This window comes from Bos mutus, chromosome 6 (assembly GCF_027580195.1).
Source record: "Bos mutus isolate GX-2022 chromosome 6, NWIPB_WYAK_1.1, whole genome shotgun sequence".
Taxonomy (NCBI): domain Eukaryota; kingdom Metazoa; phylum Chordata; class Mammalia; order Artiodactyla; family Bovidae; genus Bos; species Bos mutus.
The window spans coordinates 10530907-10552715 of NC_091622.1; the positions used below are offsets into that span (position 1 = coordinate 10530907).

Sequence of the window (21809 nt, forward strand, 5' to 3'; positions counted from 1 at the left end):
CAACTGATGTATTATTTTTCTTTTGAATGGTAGAAAGTAGTTTGTTGGATAAAAGTTAATATGGAAAACAATTTTAATTCTGATAAGAGATATCAGCCAAATTTAGGAATATGCTCTGAGAAAAGCATGTGAAGATTTTTCTTCTCATCTAGAAGAGGCTTCTGGCCTCTATTTCATTAGACAGTTCTGAAGATCCTGTTCCCATTGTGTTCTTTGTCCCATAGCTTCTCTGTCACTTTTCTTCTGGTAATGGAGAAAAAGAAATCCTTTATTATGGTTGTTTTGCTGAAGAGGGCCAGGTGTCTCCCTGTAACTTCAGAAAATAATATTTCCAAAGGGAAAAGTCCTTAAGTACTGTTTATTTGAGACAAAATCATTCTCTCACCTTATAATCCATATACCTAAGTACATACTTAAGAGCATGCTCCAGTGTTCTAAACCCATGCAGATACATGATTTCCTAATTCTATAAGTATATAGTGTTTACCAGGGTTATGGAAGCAAGTTGCATGATATGACCATTATACACTAAACCTTTTTTCTTACCATTTTTTTTTTTTGAGATGACTAGTTTGTAAAATGATCTCAATCTGTGTTTCTATATATTGATATATGGCAATCAAATAGGTAAAATCTAATAGGGTTTTATATTGTTGAGGACATGAAAAATCAACTACAATCTATGTAGTAAAATCTAGACTGTAAACCTTAGGCTATTAATATTTTAGCATATCAACACACTAAAATTATCTTTGATATGTATATTTCTTATGTATCAGCATAGGTATACCCACAAATACTTAGATTACTATTTTTATGTTAGTCATTATATTTTTTCTCTTTTTCAGGTAATGTTTCAAGGACTCTACAGCAATTTCTGGTATTGGACATATTCAAAATCTCTTCAACTTTTTCTATCCTGGTCCACTGTTCTGCTGCTTTAACTTGCTTGAGATCCCATCACGCATTTTACATGGTTTGCAATGGTTACATGAATGTTTGGGAAGTGGCATTTGTACCATCTCATACTTTATTCATGATGGCACTTTAGGAAAGTAATTTGGAAAAAGCTTCCAAAGCCTCATTTTTAAAAAAAATGAATCTTATTGTGAAGCTTCGGAGAAGTTTTCGAACATTGATTGTTCTCTTAGCCACCTTTTGCTTGGTGAGCATTGTCATCTCTGCCTATTTCCTCTACTCTGGCTATAAACAGGAAATGACACTTATTGAGACTACTGCAGAAGCAGGATGTACTGATGTTAAAATCCTACCTTACCGGTCAATGGAGCTGAAGACAGTTAAACCTATTGATACATCCAAAACTGACCCTATTGTCCTCCTGTTTGTGGAGAGCCAATACTCTCAACTTGGGCAAGATATTATTGCTATCTTGGAGTCCAGCCGATTTCAGCACCACATGGTCATTGCCCCTGGCAAGGGAGATATACCTCCTCTAACAGACAATGGCAAAGGGAAATATATTTTAGTTATTTATGAAAATATTCTGAAGTATGTTAGCATGGACTCATGGAATCGAGAGCTCTTAGAAAAATACTGTGTGGAATACAGTGTTAGTATAATTGGTTTTCATAAAGCCAATGAGAACAGCTCACCAAGTACACAGTTAAAAGGTTTTCCATTAAACCTTTTCAATAATCTAGCTCTAAAGGACTGTTTCGTCAACCCTCATTCTCCTTTGCTGCATATTACCAAAGCCCCCAAGGTTGAGAAAGGCCCTCTTCCTGGGGAAGACTGGACGATTTTCCAATATAATCATTCAACCTACCAGCCTGTACTCTTAACTGAATTACAGACAGAAAAATCCCTTTCATCCTTGTCCGGCAAACCACTCTATGCGACGGTGATTCAGGATCTGGGACTGCATGATGGAATTCAGCGAGTTCTTTTTGGCAACAACTTAAACTTTTGGCTGCACAAGCTCATCTTCATAGATGCCATCTCCTTCCTGTCAGGGAAGAGGCTGACCTTGTCTTTGGACAGGTATATCCTTGTGGACATTGATGATATCTTTGTTGGGAAGGAAGGAACAAGGATGAATGTCAAAGATGTGAAGGTAAGAACATTTATAAATAGCAATATTATTTTTCTTTCACTAACTCTGTGGTATTGATAAAATATCATTTTGAATATTTTAGATTCCAAATTACTCAAAAATTTAAGATGCAGTAAGTTTGAGATAAAGTAAAATTAAAAAAAAAAAACAACCTTGAACTAAACCTTAACTATTCCTCCATTCCTTATCCACTCCTGAAATGCTTCTGAGGGGCATAAAACTAAAATACCCCAAAGTTTCTTTGATCTTAATCACTTGGTCTCTTACGCTTTACCTGTTGGAGTGAGTACCCCATAGAACAGCCTTCTTTGCTCCACACATGTTACAGTTTGTAGCAATGAGACGAAGACAGTCATGAAAATCTGTCACTGGATGGATTCTCCTGCCCTACATGGGTTTGAAAATGGTGCTTGAAATATAGGATAGAGAAGCAGCCCAAGTCTTTTCTATAACAAGTAAGCATAGCACTTGCTTATATGAAGTGTTCATATACTTGTAAATATAGATATGAACAAAACTAGTTTTATAGGGAATGTGGTATTAAACTTAGCCTCAGGAGGCTATCCTCTATTATCACATCACTTTAGGTAACAGTGTCATTGGGAGTACTTCTAAATTATGGTCAAGTTGACTGCAGTATAGCAAATTCACCCTGTGATTGCTATCAGATAAAGAAAAAGTCAAACATGTTTTACTAGTTTGGGCAGGTAATTCTGAGAAAAATTCCCTTTTTTTATTATCTTGATTCAACATTCTCACTTGTGTCTATCTTGTTTTATATATAATTAAATTCATTCTGTGAGCAAATGATTTTAGCAAACGTATAAACAAAAATAATAGGGCACAGCTTAGAATAATAAACTAACTAGAGATTGTTAAGATCATGTCATCTTTTTTGAATTTCTGCTATTAGGCATTTTATCCTTCAAAGATGAAACCTCAGTACTACTTCAAAATAACAGCTTTTCTACCCATCCTAATACTTCATGACCTTTATAATAAAATATCTCACTTTGGACATTGTTATAAAGAGATTAAGTGATCCATCTTGAATCCTGGCTAGATTTTCTGGTTTTTTTTTTTTTTTTTCACATTTTGAGTCTTTACTATGTCTTTAAGTTAGTATAAATTCTACTTTTGTTTTAATTTTAAAGTCATAAACTTAAGGCAAGTTCATGTGGTGCAAATGGTTTTCTGAGTGATTCCTTTTCTGAAATCCTGAAAAGATTTTCCTAATTTTAATCTAATAAGCTATATGAATTGAAAAACTTCTTTATAACTCTTAACAAATTTTTCAGCTCTAATTCAACTATATCACTTATTCTCAACAGAAAAACAGAGAGCTATTTACCACTACTCATATAATTTTCAAGGATTACTGATGACTTTTTGAGTGACATAACCCCAAACAAAATAACAGAATACTGAAAATTTACAAAGGCTGGAGCAATGCCACAGGCAGATAATCATATAGTGTGTATAACTGTGCATTTGTTTACTATTTTTATATCCTACACACACATACACTCATACTCACAAGTGCCCAGGGTAAGTGTCACTTTGAAGAAAATCCTCTTTTTTGCCCCTTTGGGTGTTGTATCTGGCTCTCTCTCAGAACTATTAATCAAAGAATATCAGAAACTTGATTGGGACTGAAGTAACATGTTGGGTTACTTATAAGTCAATAAGGAAATGTTGTCTTTCAATATAAAAGTGATACTTTTAATCTTGGGCATTTGATTTCTCCTTTGACTATTATTTTTTGGGTAAAAATGATTTTGTGGCAAATGATCTCGAACTGTCCATAGAAAAGTTCTGCATTCTCCCTGTACTTCATCCTCATGTTCCTTTTCTGGCAGTATAACATTTCATTACACACTAATATGTGAGGAAAAGTCCATTCTCCCTGAAAAATCTCCCTGAATTTTCCAGAGCGAGGGTATTGGATGGCTGGTGAAATTTTTCTATATTATTCCAAATTAGAGAGTAGAGCTATTCTGTTCCTCCACAGGACAGTTTGAGGAAAGCTGGAGGGTTTCGTTTGAAAACTGTTGGTTATATGTGTGCTAAGAGCCTCCCTGGCCACTCTCACAATTAGACTGGGGCATAGAGCTGGGAGTAATTAAGAGCAAATTCAAACACAGCCTTGTCTGTAGCACCACCTCACTCTATGGACAAAAAATATATTAGCATATTATTATTTGAGTCATTTTTTCACTTTGAAATAGAGATTCTGGATCAAACTGCTGAAGAATTAGTATTTTTATGGCATAGAATTTGGTGCAGTGAAAACAATGCAGGTTTTTCAGTCTATATTCTTTCTATTAAATGATTCTGCCAGATAAACTACATAAACTAGGTAAACTACAGTATATCTAGTTGTTTTTTTTTTAGAAATTTGCATTTCATTGTTCCCTTATCTGACCAAAGTCACTGACATAGAAATTAATATGTCCTTTTCTAAGGGAAGCAAAATCAAGCTCAGACAATTAGAGTGACTGTCATCTGATTGTTAATAAAATTTCATTGTGTATCTAAAAACTCAAGATATCAGATAAATTTAATCTATAGAAACTTCCAGAAACTAATTGTATTTCTAAAGATTGTGAAATATTACCCATGGATGAAGTCAGAAAATATGGTCATGGTTTGTTTGTGTATGGTCCTCAAGGCAATCACAAAGCACTTCCTGTAAATCTAAAGCACTCAGCATGCTGACCTTAGGCTGTAGAGGATGATGTCTTATATGCTTGAATTTATTCTTTCTTGCTTATGTTTAGTTTCACCGAACCAGGGTCTCCTGCATTTCAGGCAGACTCTACCATATGAGCTATCAAGAAAGCCCTTAATTATAAAGTTCATTACCAAAGTGATATCAGTTAGATGATGCAGCTTTTAGAGAAAGGTAAAAGGACCATTCTGATTATTAAACATTTAATGTTCGGTCTTCTTGAAGCCTGCTAACCAATTTCTATGAATAATATTTTGTCCTTGGTTATAACACTTGATATAATCATAGAAGGGCTTCCCAGATGGCACTGGTGGCAAAGAACTGGTCTGCCAATGCAGAAAACGTAAGAGATGTGGGTTTGATCCCCTGGAGGAGGGCATGGCAACCCACTCCAGTATTTTGCCGGAACAATCCCATGGACAGAGGAGCCTGGAGGGCTACAGTCCATTGGATTGCAAAGAGTCAGACAAGTTAAGTGAAATGAAGTGAAAGTCACTCAGTCCTGTCTGCCTCTTTGCGACCCCGTGGGCTATACAGTCCATGGATTTCTCCAGGACAGAATGCTGGAATAGGTAGCCTTTCCCTTCTCCAGGGTATCTTCCCAACCCAGAGATTGGACCCAGGTCTCCCACTTTGCAGGCAGATTCTTTTCTGCCTGCAAGGGAGGCCACAAGGGAAGCCCAAGAATACTGTAGGGGGTAGCCTATCCCTTCTCTAGCAGATCTTCTTGACCTGGGAATCAAACCCGGATCTCCTGCATTGCAAGTGGATTCTTTACCAACTGAGCTATCAGGAAAGCCCAGATAAAACTGAAGCAAATTAGCGCACACACATACCCATAGAAATTTGAGAGAATTGAGAAGATATGTTCTTTTTTCATAGTTTACTTAAGACAGAATAATTGCTCTTTCTTGATGCGGGTTTTTAAAAACCTTGAACATGGTGAATATAGGTTTTCACACTGGCAACAAAATGAAACTTATTATTGATGCTACCAATACTTCTGTGACTTTCATCAATTCTGTTGACATGTCATTATTTCCTCTGTTGGCAAGCAAACATCATTACTAGCATTTTTATATGTCTTTATATTTATTGAGAACATTCATCCACTTAGTCTCTGGATATTTACTGTATATAAGTTCTAAGTTCTGTCGTGTCTGACTCTTTGCAACCCCATGGACTGCAGCACACCAGGCCTCCCTGTCCATCACCAACTCCCGGAGTTCACTGAGACTCACGTCCATCGAGTCAGTGATGCCATCCAGCCATCTCATACTCTGTCCTCCCCTTCTCCTCCTGCCCCCAATCCTTCCCAGCATTAGAGTGTTTTACAATGAGTCAACTCTTCACATGAGGTGGCCAAAGTACTGGAGTTTCAGCTTTAGCATCATTCCTTCCAAAGAAATCCCAGGGCTGATCTCCTTCAGAATGGACTGGTTGGATCTCCTTGCAGTCCAAGGGACTCTCAAGAGTCTTCTCCAACACCACAGTTCAAAAGCATCAATTCTTCGGCACTCAGCCTTCTTCACAGTCCACTCTCACATCCATACATGACCACAGGAAAAACCATAGCCTTGACTAGACGAACCTTTGTTGGCAAAGTAATGTCTCTGTTTCTGGATATGCTATCTAGGTTGGTCATAACTTTCCTTCCAGGGAGCAAGCGTCTTTTAATTTCATGGCTGCACTCACCATCTGCAGTGATTTTGGAGCCCAGAAAAACAAAGTCTGACACTGTTTCCACTGTTTCCCCCTCTATTTCCCATGAAGTAATGGGACCGGATGCCATGATCTTCGTTTTCTGAATGTTGAGCTTTAAGCCAACTTTTTCACTCTTCACTTTCACTTTCATCAAGAGGCTTTTTAGTTCCGCTTCACTTTCTGCCATAAGGGTGGTGTCATCTGCATATCTGAGGTTATTGATATTTCTCCCAGCAATCTTGATTCCAGCTTGTGTTTCTTCAAGTCCAGCGTTTCTCATGATGTACTCTGCATAGAAGTTAAATAAGCAGGGTGACAATATACAGCCTTGACGTACTCCTTTTCCTATCTGGAACCAGTCTGCTGTTCCATGTCCAGTTCTAACTGTTACTTCCTGACCTGCATACAAATTTCTCAAGAGGCAGATCAGGTGGTCTGGTATTCCCATCTCATTCAGAATTTTCCACAGTTTATTGTGATCCACACAGTCAAAGGCTTTGGCATAGTGATACATCTAATTATATCCCAGCATACATAAGAGGAAACCTTAGACATAATATAAAAACATTATACTGACAATTATTATACTGTTTTTTAACTGATAAGTACAGAAATAATTAGTCTCAGAATTGACTTACTATTTAAGACCTTAAAAAACAATAATTTAAGGATAGATTTGAGCTTTGTCTCTAAAGAAGTTATATGTATATTTTTAAAGAGAGACAAAACTAGTGGGAAAAAGAAAATCTCTGTTGTAGACCTGAAGTCCAAAATAAGTGGTTAATAGGCTGATTCATTTTACTTTTTCCCCCACATATTGCTTTTAATAGATCTGTACCTAGACTGTTACTAAAGTTTGATCCAGATAAAGCAATTTACTAATGTCTTAATTTAGATTTTTTACACATTTAAATGACTACATATTTCTTACATTGAAAACCCTATGTTCAAAGATTTATAGCACAAAGGTAATAAATTGTGCAAATTGAATGACTAAAATGGAGAAGCTAAATTAATAGATGTAAAGGAACAACTTAATAGAGGGTCTTGAAGTTCAGGGAAATGAGTTTTGATTAGTTCCAATACCTACTTAAAAGCCGTCTTACAATAAGAAAATGACCTCATAAAAATATTTGAGGTTTCCATTATTAATGTAAATATCTAAATAAAATCCTAGTTTAAAGTTTTATAAGAATTACAATGTTTAACAGAAACCAGATTACTATGAGTAGGAAAGAAGAAATCTATCCTAGAATTTGAAACTTTTGTTATTGCTTTTAATAAGTGTTAGATGAGATACAGAAAAAAAAAATCCCATGATACCTAAAGAAGTGATGTAAGAAAATAGAAAATTATTGATGCTATGAACATCTACACAGAGGGCTACATTGGCAATTGAAAAGATGAGCTTACTAACATTCAACTAACATTGAAATGGGTTTGTTATATTTGACAAATTAATAGAAAAGCATTTTTAAAAGAATCCTTGATATCTTTGGAGTCACAGTTATAAAGAGGAGGCTAAAAGAAAATGCTGGTATGTGGTAGATGGAATCCAGATATGATACATCATCAGGCAGTATAAATTTAGCAAAGCAGAACAGTCCAGGCAGCAGGAACTGGGTGGATGGCCCGTTGGAATCAAGCAAGCATCATTTCAAAGTTCCTGGGCAGTTTCCAGGCAGGTGAGTCAGTGTGCACTCGGCCAGTGTAGCGTCAGACCTAGGCAGTGGCTCGGGCAGATGGGGGAAGGCAGTTCTCAAGATACTTCATGGCAAGAATGAGTGGGTCGGGGTTTGTGGGCATGTCTTCTTTCTGAAAAAAGAAAAAAAAAAAAAGTACATGGGTAGAGGCCTGGGCATAGAGGAAGCGTGGGGTTTGACATCATGGAGTTTGGCAGAGAGCATGACAGAGACCTCGGAAGGCAACAGCTCAGTCACAACAACAGTCCTCTAATGCAGAGAGGGGCCATTAGCAAGACGTGTGAAGCTGCAGCCCTGACACTGGCTCAGACTCTAAATCTCCAGGAAGAATTGCATTTAGAACTTACTTAAGATGCCCAGGTGCAAAAACGTCGATGTACTATTTGAAGACACTCAGTGAGCTCAAAAGGAAAAGCAGATACTACCAAAGGTTTATAATAGGAATGATCCATTTTCTATATAAACGTAGAGAAAATTACTGTCAATTCAAATGTTTTATTTTATTTATTTTTCAGCTGGGTAATTTTATATTTTGTTTTTTAAAATGTTTATACAGCTTTTTAAAGTTTACTTTCCCTCTAAGGAATTACAAAATTTTGGTTCTGTTCCCCATGTTGTACAGTACATCCTTGAGCCTACCTTACAACCTGCAGTTTATACCTCACACTTACCGCTGTTACTGTCCTTCACTCCCCTCCCCACTGTAAACCACTAATTTCTTCTCTTTATCTGTATCTGTTTCTTTATTTTATATTCACGTTTGTTGTATATTTTAGATTCCACATATGCATGCTATCATAAAGTATCTGTCTTTTTCTGACTTATTTCAATTATCATAATAGCCTCCAAGTCCATTCATGTTGCTGCAAATGGAAAAATTCCATTCTCTCTTATGGCTGAGTAGTTTCCCACAATGTGTGTGTCTATATATATATAACATCTACTTTATTCATTCATCTGTTGATAGACATTTAGGACATTTAGGTAGCTTCCATATCTTGGAAGTTGTAAATAATGCTGCCATGAATATTAAAGAAAGAAAGTGAAGTCGCTCAGTTATGTCTGACTCTTGTGACCCCATGGACTTCAGCCCACCAGGCTCCTCCTTCCATGGGATTTTCCAGCCAAGAGTACTGCAGTGGGTTTCTATTTCCTTCTCCAGGGGATCTTCCCGACCTAGGGATCGAACCTGGGTCTCCCGCATTGTAGGCAGACGCTTTACTGTCTGAGATGCATTTAAAATGTTTTTGTAAGTAGAGTTTGGCTTGACTGGAAAGAGAAGCTACCTATGAATATTTTGGCAAAGTCAATAATGACTTCAGTACACTAAGAAGAAGGCAGCCACTGTACAGTATGTATGTAATAATTTTTCTTCCTTCATTTAAAATCTCAATATAAATATCCTACTTTTTTTTTTCTTCTGAATCCTTTCAAGTGGCCATATATTTAACTTTGTCAATGGAAGTAAAAAGTATTATTTCAAAAAAATTCCTTTATGGAAGCAAATAGGGTTTGTCTCCACTTTTAAAAAATTGCCCCAATTATGTAAAAGTACATATTTAAATGATAAGAATTAAAAAAGGATAAAAATATACACCAGTAATATCTCTTCAAAATTGACTATTCAATTAAACACACTTGCAGTTTGTATAATAGCTTCAGTTCAGTTCAGTTGCTCAGTCATGTCCAACTCTTTGCGACCCCATGAAGCACAGTACACCAGGCCTCCCTGTCCATCACCATCTCCCGGAGTTCACTGAGACTCACGTCCATCGAGTCAGTGATGCCATCCAGCCATCTCATCCTCTGTCATCCCCTTCTCCTCTTGCCCCCAATCCCTCCCAGCATCAGAGTCTTTTCCAATGAGTCAACTCTTCGCATGAGGTGGCCAAAGTACTGGAGTTTCAGCTTTAGCATCATTCCTTCCAAAGAAATCCCAGGGCTGATCTCCTTCAGAATGGACTGGTTGGATCTCCTTGCAGTCCAAGGGACTCTCAAGAGTCTTCTCCAACACCACAGTTCAAAAGCGTCAATTCTTTGGTGCTCAGCTTTCTTCACAGTCCAACTCTCGCATCCGTACATGACCACAGGAAAAACCATAGCCTTGACTAGACGAACCTTTGTTGGCAAAGTAATGTCTCTGCTTTTGAATATACTATGTAGGTTGGTCATAACTTTTCTTCCAAGGAGTAAGCGTCTTTTAATTTCGTGGTGCAGTCACCATCTGCAGTGATTTTGAAGCCCCAAAAAACAAAGTCTGACACTGTTTCCATTGTTTCCCCCTCTATTTCCCATGAAGTGATGGGACAAGATGCCATGATGTTCATTTTCTGAATGTTGAGTTTTAAGCCAACTTTTTCACTCTCCACTTTAACTTTCATCAAGAGGCTTTTTATTTTTTTATTTATCATTATTTATTTTTTTCTTTCTTTCTTTTTTTTTTTAATTAATTTTATTTTATTTTTAAACCTTACATAATTGTATTAGTTTTGCCAAATATCAAAATGAATCCACCACGGGTATACATGTGTTCCCCATCCTGGACCCTCCTCCTCCTCCCTCCCCATACCATCCTCTGGGTCGTCCCAGTGCACCAGCCCCAAGCATCCAGCATCGTGCATTGAACCTGGACTGGCATCTCGTTTCATACATGACATTTCACATGTTTCAATGCCATTCTCCCAAATCTTCCCACCCTCTCCCTCTCCCACAGAGTCCATAAGACTGTTCTATACATCAGTGTCTCTTTTGCTGTCTCGTATACAGGGTTATCGTTACCATCTTTCTAAATTCCATATATGTGCGTTAGTATACTGTATTGGTGTTTTTCCTTCTGGCTTACTTCACTCTGTATAATAGGCTCCAGTTTCATCCACCTCATTAGAACTGATTCAAATGTATTCTTTTTAATGGCTGAGTAATACTCCATTGTGTATATGTACCACAGCTTTCTTATCCATTCATCTGCTGATGGACATCTAGGTTGCTTCCATGTCCTGGCTATTATAAACAGTGCTGCGATGAACATTGGGGTACACGTGTCTCTAGTTCCTCTTCACTTTCTGCCGTAAGGGTGGTGCCATCAGCATATCTGAGGTTATTGATATTTCTCCCGGCAATCTGTATATTAATACACTCTAATTCAGTGTTCACATCACTTATTTCTCACCTATGAGCTCTGTATATTATTTTTCATTATAGAATTTACACAAATATGTGAAATATCTGGCTCTTGATTTCAGTAGTATAAGTAAGACATTCATAATTATCAACATTACAAGGCAAAGTACAATATATGCCATTACAAAATTACTATGGACAATGAGAACAAAGAAAGAGAAACCATATTTCTTCTAGGAATTAGGGATATTTCTTGGAGGAGGTGACACTTGAGTGTTCTGTGATGGTTTGACAGAACAGTAGCCAATCAAAATGGGGAAGTAGATTCTTGGCTAGTAGGTCAGCCCAAGCTAAGATTTGGCTGAGACTATGAGGACAAATGATATGTTGCTTGTGTTAGTTGGATGATAAAGTAAATAAGAAATAGTAGTGGAACTAAATGCTGAAGATTTGTTTGTGGCCATATTATGGAGCTCTCTGGGCAGAATGCCATTTGAATCATTGAAGATTTTAAGCCAAAAAGTGACATGATCAGATCTAGGGTTGAAGAAAAATATATTATTTGAGTCAGGGAGATGCTTTTGAGAAGATCTGTAAAAGAGCCAATTACAACAAGACAGACATAATAATTATTGCACATTTTAAAATAGCATTTATTTAAGATATTAAAAGACACTGAGCACTGGACTAGTCATTAACAAGCAGTATATCATTTAATGGGGGCGTCCCTGGCAGCTCAGGGGTAAAGAATCCACATGCAGTGTAGACATGCAGCAAGAGACACGAGTTGGATTCCTGGGTAGGGAAGATCTCCTGGAGTGGGAGATGGCAGCCCACTTCAATATTCTTGCTGGGAAATCCCATGGACAGAGGAGCCTGGCAGGCTTCTGTCCATGGGGTCGCAAAGAGTTGGACACCTCTGAGCAACTGAGCACAAAGCACATATCATTTATTAAAACAACATTGAGAAGAAATATTTTGTATATTTTCTGAATGAATAAAATGAGGCTTAGCAGTATCAATACTCAGCTACCCAATAAGTGGCAGATCAAACACAGACTATTTTGTCCTGAACATTTAAGCTCTCTGTTAGAATCCAATGCCTTGTTTGGGTTTCATTCTGGGCATCTGTTCTTACTAGTCAGCCTGGAACATGTTTGAAAACTTATCCACTTCTCAAATTGCAGATCTGTGTAAACAATGTAAACCAACACAATTCTCAGAGTTGTGATGAGCACTGAATGAGATAGGGATGAGAAAGTTGCTTGGACAGAGCTTGGCTGGTTAGATTGACACAGCTTGGTGGCAGTCAGGATAAAAAGGGGAGAATGGGAGAGACCACGTAGAACTGACATGTCTTGGGCACATGCTCAATGAAGGAGCAGAAAAGAAGGTGCAATTGCTATAGTATTATGAGTTTTAGCCTGAGCGTGTCCATAAACATGCAGAATTGGACAGAGGAAATGGTGCCAGGAAGATAAGAAGTTTGGTTTAAGGTCTAATGACATGAGACATTAAGATATAAGAAACCCCTCAACTTCTCTCTTGGTATGGGGAAGAAAGCCTAAAACAGTAAATATTGGTAGTCCTCAGGAAAATTAAAAGAATGCCTAACTGGGAACAACACTGTTCATGCAGCAGGAAAAGCACAGTCTTTCATTGGGAATTTGGTGTTTTGAAACTGTTTCCTTCTTATTTATGAACCTTTGATTAACAAGAACTGCAATAGGATCCCCTCCTAATTGATTGTGACATGTACCAAATGATGCTATCTCATAAATATCCCTCATAAATATATCATGTGCAATGATATGTAGGAGTTGAGTATTAAATGAACAAAGAAACTAAAGCTGCATTTTTAGTTATTGTGCCCAGAAATTATAGTCTATTCAGAGCATTTTATTTTTTACGTATTTATTTTCTTGGTGACATCATTTATTGTGTACATGGCTCTTTTTTGTTAGAAATGAGGCTTTTAGAAGCATACTTTCATTTAAACCTACTTTCAGCATATCAATCAATTATCATTACTTTAAAAAGCATATTTTAAAATAAGATTTATTACCAAGTATAATAATTTTCTGTTTAGGACATTTTTAAAGCTTTTCATATATAAATTCAGTTTTAATTTAAAATTAGACATGTCCTGAATTCATTCACACTCAAAACAAGCTAGAGCATAATGGATCTAACACTAACTTGAGTGCTCACTTTGTTAGTTCATAGTGTAAAATAATTACTGAGCAGAGAGCAGTCTCTTGACACGCCAGGAAAGTACACAATTACAGTCCATGCAGCTCCATTTTGATGCTTCAGATATAACAACTGTCTCCATGGGAAAGAGGAGATGTTAGAAAATACTTTGGTAAGGGCAACCAAGCTGGACACCTCCCAACAAAGTAGAAAACAACCTCTATTAGAGCCCTTCAATCTTATGGTTAATGCCTTAAAAGCCCCAGGGGTAAACACAGGGAGTGTTTTCTGATTGGTTTTATATATTTTGTCATTCTCTGTGATTATCTAAATAGTGATTAATTAATTAGCCAATTAATTGGCTCAGAGTATAATAAGCCTCTTTAGCCTAGGCAGCAGTGCTATTAATAATAATCACTGAAATATACTACAAATGGTTTCATATCTGAAGAATGACTGACAAGAAAAGCAAAGTAAAAACTTGCTCCTTTTATACTCCCTGTAGAAATACTCATTATATTTTGAAATATATCAAATTATCATGGAGAAGAGCACCTTGGTTATAAAATCTTGTAGCAGGTAGAATATACTATTGTTGTTATTATCATTATTATTATTCAGATAACAGATTAAGCTGTGAAGGCAGTCACAGACATTGTGTTTTATTTTCATTCAACCAATCACTTTTTATGAATACTCTGAGTTTTGCTCTGGAGCTCTTTGCTGGGATTGACAATTTCTACCCACTACTCTTTTCTACTTCTTTTAATTGAAATATACTTGACATATAATATGTGAGTTTCAGGTGTACTACCCAGTGATTTGATATTTGCATGCTTTACAAAATGATCACCACAAGAAGTCCAGTAACCATCATTAAAGTTATCCTTTTCTGTGGTGCACAAGCTTTTTATTGAAGTGGCTTCCCTTGTTATGCAGTGTGTACTCCAGGCACACAAGCTTCAGTAGTTTTGGTACACAGGCTTAGTTGCTCTGCAATATAAGGGATCTTCCTGGACCAGCAATTGAACCCATGTCCCCTGCATTGGCAGGCGGATTCTTAACCACTGGACCACCACAGGGAAGTCCTCACATATTCTTAAAGTGTAATATTTTAAAATGAAAGTCACTCAGTCACGTCCTGCCAGGCTCCTCTCTCCATGGAGTTCTCCAGGCCAGAACACTGGAGTGGGTAGCTGTTCCCTTCTCCAGGGGATCTTCCCAAACCAGGGTTGAACCCTGGTCTCCCACACTGCAGGTGGATTCTTTACCTGCTGAGCCACCAGGAAAGCTCAAGAATACTGGAGTGTGTAGTCTATTCCTTCTCCAGCAGATCTACCCAACCCAGGAATTGAACCGGGGTCTCCTGCATTATAGGCAGATTCTTTACCAGCTGAGCTACACTCAACTGAAAATCACTTAAAATGCCAACTTAAAGGATAAAATTTGCTTATTTTGTTTATAAGTTATCAGTTCAGTTCAGTCACTCAGTTGTGTCTGACTCTTTGTGACCCCATGAATCGCAGCATGCCAGGCATCCCTGTCCATCACCAACTCTCGAAGTTCACTCAGACTCACGTCCATCAAGGTCAGTGATGCCATCCAGCCATCTCATCCTCTGTCTTCCCCTTCTCCTCCTGCCCCCAATCCCTCCCAGCATCAGTCTTTTCCAATGAATCAACTTTTCGCATGAGATGGCCAAAGTACTAGAGTTTCAGCTTTAGCATCATTCCTTCCAAAGAAATCCCAGGGCTGATCTCCTTCAGAATGGACTGGTTGGATCTCCTTGCAGTCCAAGGGACTCTCAAGAGTCTTCTCCAATGCCACAGTTCAAAAGCATCAATTCTTTGGCACTCAGCTTTCTTCACAGTCCACTCTCACATCCATACATGACCACTGGAAAAACCGTAGCCTTGACTAGACAGATCTTTGTTGGCAAAGTAGTCTCTGCTTTTGAATATGCTGTCTAGGTTGGTCATAACTTTCCTTCCAAGGAGTAAGCGTCTTTTAATTTCATGATTGCAATCACCTTCCACAGTGATTTTGAAGCCCCCAAAATTAAAGTCTGACACTGTTTCCACTGTTTCCCCCTCTATTTCCCATGAAGTGATGGGACCAGATGCCATGATCTTTGTTTTCTGAATGTTGAGCTTTAAGCCAACTTTTTCACTCCCCGCTTTCACCTTTGTCAAGAGGCCTTTTAGTTCCTCTTCACTTTCTGCCATAAGGGTGGTGTCATCTGCATATCTGAGGTTATTGATATTTCTCCTGGCAATCTTGATTCCAGCTTGTGCTTCTTCCAGCCCAGCATTTCTCATGATGTACTCTGCATATAAGTTAAATAAGCAGGGTGACAATATACAGCCTTGATGTACTCCTTTTCCTATTTGGAACCAGTCTGTTGTTCCATGTCCAGTTCTAACTGTTGCTTCCTGACCTGCATATAGGTTCCTCAAGAGGCAGGTCAGGTGGTCTGGTATTCCCATCTCTTTCAGAATTTTCCACAGTTTATTGTGATCCACACAGTCAAAGGCTTTGGCATAGTCAATAAAGCAGAAATAGATGTTTTTCTGGAACTCTCTTGCTTTTTCCATGATCCAGCGGATGTTGGCAATTTGGTCTCTGGTTCCTCTCCCTTTTCTAAAACCAGCTTGAACATCAGGAAGTTCACGGTTCACGTATTGCTGAAGCCTGGCTTGGAGAATTTTGAGCATTACTTTACTAGCGTGTGAGATGAGTGCAATTGTGTGGTAGTTTGAGCATTCTTTGGCATTGGCTTTCTTTGGGATTAGAATGAAAACTGTCCTTTTCCAGTCCTGTCACCACTGCTGAGTTTTCCAAATTTGCTGGCATATTGAGTACAGCACTTTCACAGCATCATCTTTCAGGATTTGAAACAACTCAACTGGAATTCCATCACTTCCACTAGCTTTGTTCGTAGTGAAGCTTTCCAAGGCCCACTTCACTTCACATTGCAAGATATCTGGCTCTAGGTGAGTGATCATACCATCATGATTATCTGGGTCATGAAGATCTTTTTTGTACAGTTCTTCTGTGTATTCTTGCCACCTCTTCTTAATATCTTCTGCTTCTGTTAGGTCCATACCATTTCTGTCCTTTATCGAGCCCATCTTTGCATGAAATGTTCCCTTTGTATCTCTAATTTTCTTGAAGAAATCTCTAGTCTTTCCCATTCTGTTTTTTTCCTCTATTTCTTTGCATTGATCGCCGAAGAAGGCTTTCTTATCTCTTCTTGCTATTCTTTGGGAACTCTGCATTCAGATGCTTATATCTTTCCTTTTCTCCTTTGCTTTTTGCTTCTCTTCTTTTCACAGCTATTTGTAAGGCCTCCCCAGACAGCCATTTTGCTTTTTTGTATTTCTTTTCCATGGTAGTTTGTCTAATTTGTTTAATTATTTTAAGGAATTTTTGCTTTTATACATGCTGTATTTGATGTACAATTAAAGGAAAAGTAACATTTTGAAGGTGGAGACATCTTTGTATGAAATATTGTTTATGGAAAAAAAAACATATTAGTCCTTGTCATACAAAATCCCAAATATATACTAGCCCCTGAAACAATATTTAATAGTATATAAGATGGACTCTCACGATTGGTTCTCCGTTTCTCCCCACAATCAAGACATAAAATTTAAATTACCCGATGTGTTTCAAATATTACATTTCTATCCCATTTGAGTATTTTAAATAAAATTTTATTTTCCATTGCATAACTAATATGTAAATTTTGTTTTTAAGTTTCTTAGACTGTTGATAATAGTTTGTGTAATTGCAATTAAAGCTTTTATGATGCTTAAAAATGCATCCTTGACTTCTCAAAGTACACACTGTATTTTCACAGTGTAAAGGAAGTTACAGTAATATAATGGAAATACCATAAATTGCTCTCTCTTTCAAAACGTTAGACTAAATTAAGACGTAAGAATGTTCCTACTGAGAAGTGTTTATTTTGAAACTTTTTTTTTTTTTTTCAAATGGCACAAATAAAGAAACGACCTAGCAAATTCTGCAGAATGAAATAGGAAGACTTTGCTTGACAACTGTGCAGCAACACTCTGGAGTGTAAGTGAATTTCATTTGAATGATTTGTGTACCAAAATAGCCACTATTACCATATCATGTTTGTCACTTATTATTGGAGAAGACTCTTGAGAGTCCCTTGGACTGCAAGGAGATCCAACCAGTCCATTTTAAAGGAGATCAGTCCTGGGTGTTCTTTGGAAGGACTGATGCTAAAGCTGAAACTCCAATACTTTGGCCACCTCATGCGAAGAGTTGACTCATTGGAAAAGACTCTGATGCTAGGAGGGATTGGGGGCAGGAGGAGAAGGGGACGACAGAGGATGAGATGGCTGGATGGCATCACCAACTCGATGGACATGAGTTTGGGCTCTGGGAGTTGGTGATGGATGGACAGGGAGGCCTGGTGTGCTGCAATTCATGGGGTCGCAAAGAGTCGGACATGACTGAGTGACTGAACTGAACTGAACTGAACAAGCATGTTTATAGGATATAAACAATAAAGAAAATTTTTTCAAGGAAATAAAGAATAAGTATGAAAGGAACATCTGAGGGAAGACAAGAGCACTTGAAATAACAGAATTTTAGAGGTTTAGTGGGAATAACTCAAGAAAAGACAAGCCAAGTAGCTTCTTTACTGAAGTTTTAGAGCGAGCTCACCTAATAAGGTGAGTTCCAAGAACTGTTATAAAAGTTTGAAGATTTCTTGTGACTGCTCCTTATGTGCCCTTGTAGAATTTGTTTTTCTTGGTTAGTTAAAAAGCTTAGAAAACTTGGAAATGTTTGTGACTGATTCCCATGCTGGCTCAGCCGGTAAAGAATCTGCCTGCAGCTCAGAAGCCCAGGTTCAATCCTCAGGTTGGGAAGAACCCCTGAAGAAGGGAATGGCTACCCACTCCAGTATTCTTGCCTGGAGAATCCCATTAACAGAGGAGTCTAGTAGGCTACTAGCCCATGGGGTCTCAAAGAGTCAGACACAACTGAGCAACTAACACTTTCATTTTTTCACTTTTCAGAGAGTAGAATAACTATATGAATGTACCTTTATTTAAAACAAGAAATTTGGATGAAACACAAAGTAATGCTAAGTTAGAAAAAGTGGTGCAAGGAGAGACGGTCTATATAAAAGTTTTCTTTAGGAGAGTTTATAAGGAAAATCACTGAATTCTAGAGGTTAATAATATTGTCTACCACTTTGACATACTTCTAGGGCTGTCCTTGGTCTCTGCATATCTGTGTTTGTTCTCAGCTCATTGGAAAGCCAAATGTATCTCTTTGTAATTCTCATCGTAAATTATTACATTCATATATAGCCACATGTGTACCATATGGAACCCCTTCCCTAAATAAGGTAATAAAAGGTTTGATGAAGTGAAATACTACAAATGTCTGGATGTCCATAGGTATGTGGTTGGGGTTCTGTGAGCAAAGGGTAAATATGTTTATTTCCTAGGATTATATTTGTCATTTCATACCCAGCTTAATATCACTTCCAATTAATTTCTGATCTCTTCACTTTGATAATGATCAGTTCTTACTGTACTTATTATTGTAATTAGAAGTCAGTTGATTCTTTTTTTTTTTTTTGATTGTTGGGAGAGGTACTTTGGACTGTTCTCATCATTATACTATTAATATTTATATTATATTATTAAGGTTTTAATAATTTTCTTTTCAGTGCTATGTGCTAATAAAAAAATATATAAATTCTTAGTTCTTGGCCTCAAAAAATTCAATTTTGAGTGTGTGCAACTTAGAGAAATTTGCATAGTGCTGGCTAATCATTTGTTCTGAATCAATGAATCAATTTTTAAAATAAAAAGCACAATTAACTTTGCTACATGCTTAGTTTATGTAATTTAATTTCAAGTCTTTCTTATTTCTCTACTTAAGAAAAAGTTTGAGCTCCTGTGGAGTATAATTTCACTTTGTATCATTACTACTGAAAAAGGGATTTGAAAGAGATGTTGTTGAAACTGAAACTGCTTCAGAATATGCTACATTTAAACACTGCTGCTCTTACCTCAAAACTGAGAAATCAGTTCAAAGCTCTGTGTTCTGCTATAGAGAAGCACATTTGGATTTCAATGAAACGAGATGCCAGTCCAGGTTCAATGCATGATACTGGATGCTTGGGGCTAGTGCACTGGGACGACCCAGAGGGATGGTATGGGGAGGGGAGGAGGGAGGAGGGTTCAGGATGGGGAGCACATGTATACCTGTGATGGATTCATTTTGATATTTGGCAAAGCTAATACAATTATGTAAAGTTTAAAAATAAAATAAAATTAAAAAAATAAAATGTAAAAAAAAAAAAAGATAAAAGAAATAGGTGGTGTGCATTGAGGGGGTAAAGTTAAACTATGTTTTAAAATCTCAGAACAAAGTAGTAAAATTTAACAGGAAAGCAAAAGAATTGTTTCCTATATTGAAGCAGAACATAGAAAAGATATATATATACACACACACATATATATATATAACTAGGATAACTAGCTCATTCAAACTTAAAAAGCAGTTATAGAATACTTAGCATAGCTTGAAAAACCTTGTTGTAGTAACAAAGCCATCACAAAAACATTGTCAAATATATTGTTTTCACATTTGCACTGGTATTAATAATGTTGCTCTGCTATTCAAATGCAAGTGAAGGAAAAAGTAAATAGAGCAATAATACAGTTTAATATCATTAACGTTATTCAAGCAGTTAAAAAATGTTCTGTTCATCAGTGACAGTAATGGCTCAGGTGAATCAACAGCTATGAAGAGATGAAAGTATTTCTATGCACAGTAAGGAGAGAGAAAAAGGTGTGAAGGGGACCCTGTATATATATTTATTTATATATGAATGCATACATGTGTATACATATAAAAACATATACAGTGAAAACACGTGTGTGTGCATATATATGGAGTACTGTAAAAGACATTAGGCAGCTAGATAAACAGGAATCTCACATCTGAATCCTGTCCATTCTGATATGTGTGTGTGTGTGTGTGTGTGTGTACGAGCATTCAAATTTGTGTATATACCTGTGTAGTTATGCAGAAAATTTCTAGTCACATAAAACAAGGCTGTATCTATTCACTCAAGCAATTGATATGTTTATTGTCAGCCAAAGTAATAGCCTTGTAGGACTAAACTGAAATGTTTAAAAGTTTATGAAAATGTAAACTGCACACCTATATGCAGATTTTTTCCAGAAATAAAACATGATTGATTTGAAAATTTTGAAATTTCTGCCAGATGTCTTATAATTTAAGCATATTGTATTTAATTTGCTTGGATCACTTGACTGAAAAGAAAAAGAAATGAAATAATAGAGATGAGACAGTAATGAATGGCATTGATGTGTTAGAATGAACATTTTAACAATGAAGCAGTAGGTAAAAAGCAACAATAATAAAAAGTAACTTTTCTTACTACTGACTCTATGCAAAGTATTATTCTTAGTATTCTACAGATTGTAATTCAGATCCTCAAAGCAATCTGAGTCATGGGTGCTTCTATTACTCCATTTTACAGAATTAACAGAAGTGGTTTGAGTGTAAAAAATGTGTTCAAAGTTACATAACTGGAAATTAGGAAAGTTATTTGAATTCTAGAAGTCTAAACTCCTATTACTCCTAATATACTACAATGCCTCTTAATACTGACTTTTGATCTTGAAATTTTCCATTGGTCTTTATATTTACAGATTGTTATAGTTTTATTTGAACAAATATTTTGTAATTAGACTGTCCTTATCAAAAGATCCTAGTAATCCTAGTAAATGAAAATTTAAGGTAAAAGTTTTAATTCATAATTTGTTCCTTGGCCAAGCTCATCTAATACATTTATATATTTTAACATATGATAGTGAAGATTAAATTTAAAAATATTAGGTGGTCTGTATTCCCATCTCTTTCAGAATTTTCCACAGTTTATTGTGATCCACACAGTCAAAGGCTTTGCATAGTCAATAAAGCAGAAATAGATGTTTTCTGGAACTCTCTTGCTTTTTCCATGATCCAGCGGATGTTGGCAATTTGATCTCTGGTTCCTCTGCCTTTTCTAAAACCAGCTTGAACATCAGGAAGTTCACGGTTCACGTATTGCTGAAGCCTGGCTTGGAGAATTTGAGCATTACTCTGTGTATTCTTGCCACCTCTTCTTAATATCTTCTGCTTCTGTTAGGTCCATACCATTTCTGTCCTTTATCGAGCCCATCTTTGCATGAAATGTTTCCTTTGTATCTCTAAT

At 36.9% G+C, this 21809-nt stretch overlaps 1 protein-coding gene across 1 annotated transcript in view; it reads left to right on the forward strand.

The window, feature by feature from the left end:
- The first annotated feature begins 1096 nt into the window (after window positions 1-1096).
- Window positions 1097-21809, forward strand: part of LOC102270097 (bifunctional heparan sulfate N-deacetylase/N-sulfotransferase 4) — a 284219-nt gene continuing 263506 nt past the window's right edge. The window contains exon 1 of the mRNA XM_070372913.1: window positions 1097-2074. Within this exon, the coding sequence (XP_070229014.1) occupies window positions 1097-2074 (978 nt within the window). The remainder of the gene's footprint in view (window positions 2075-21809) is intronic.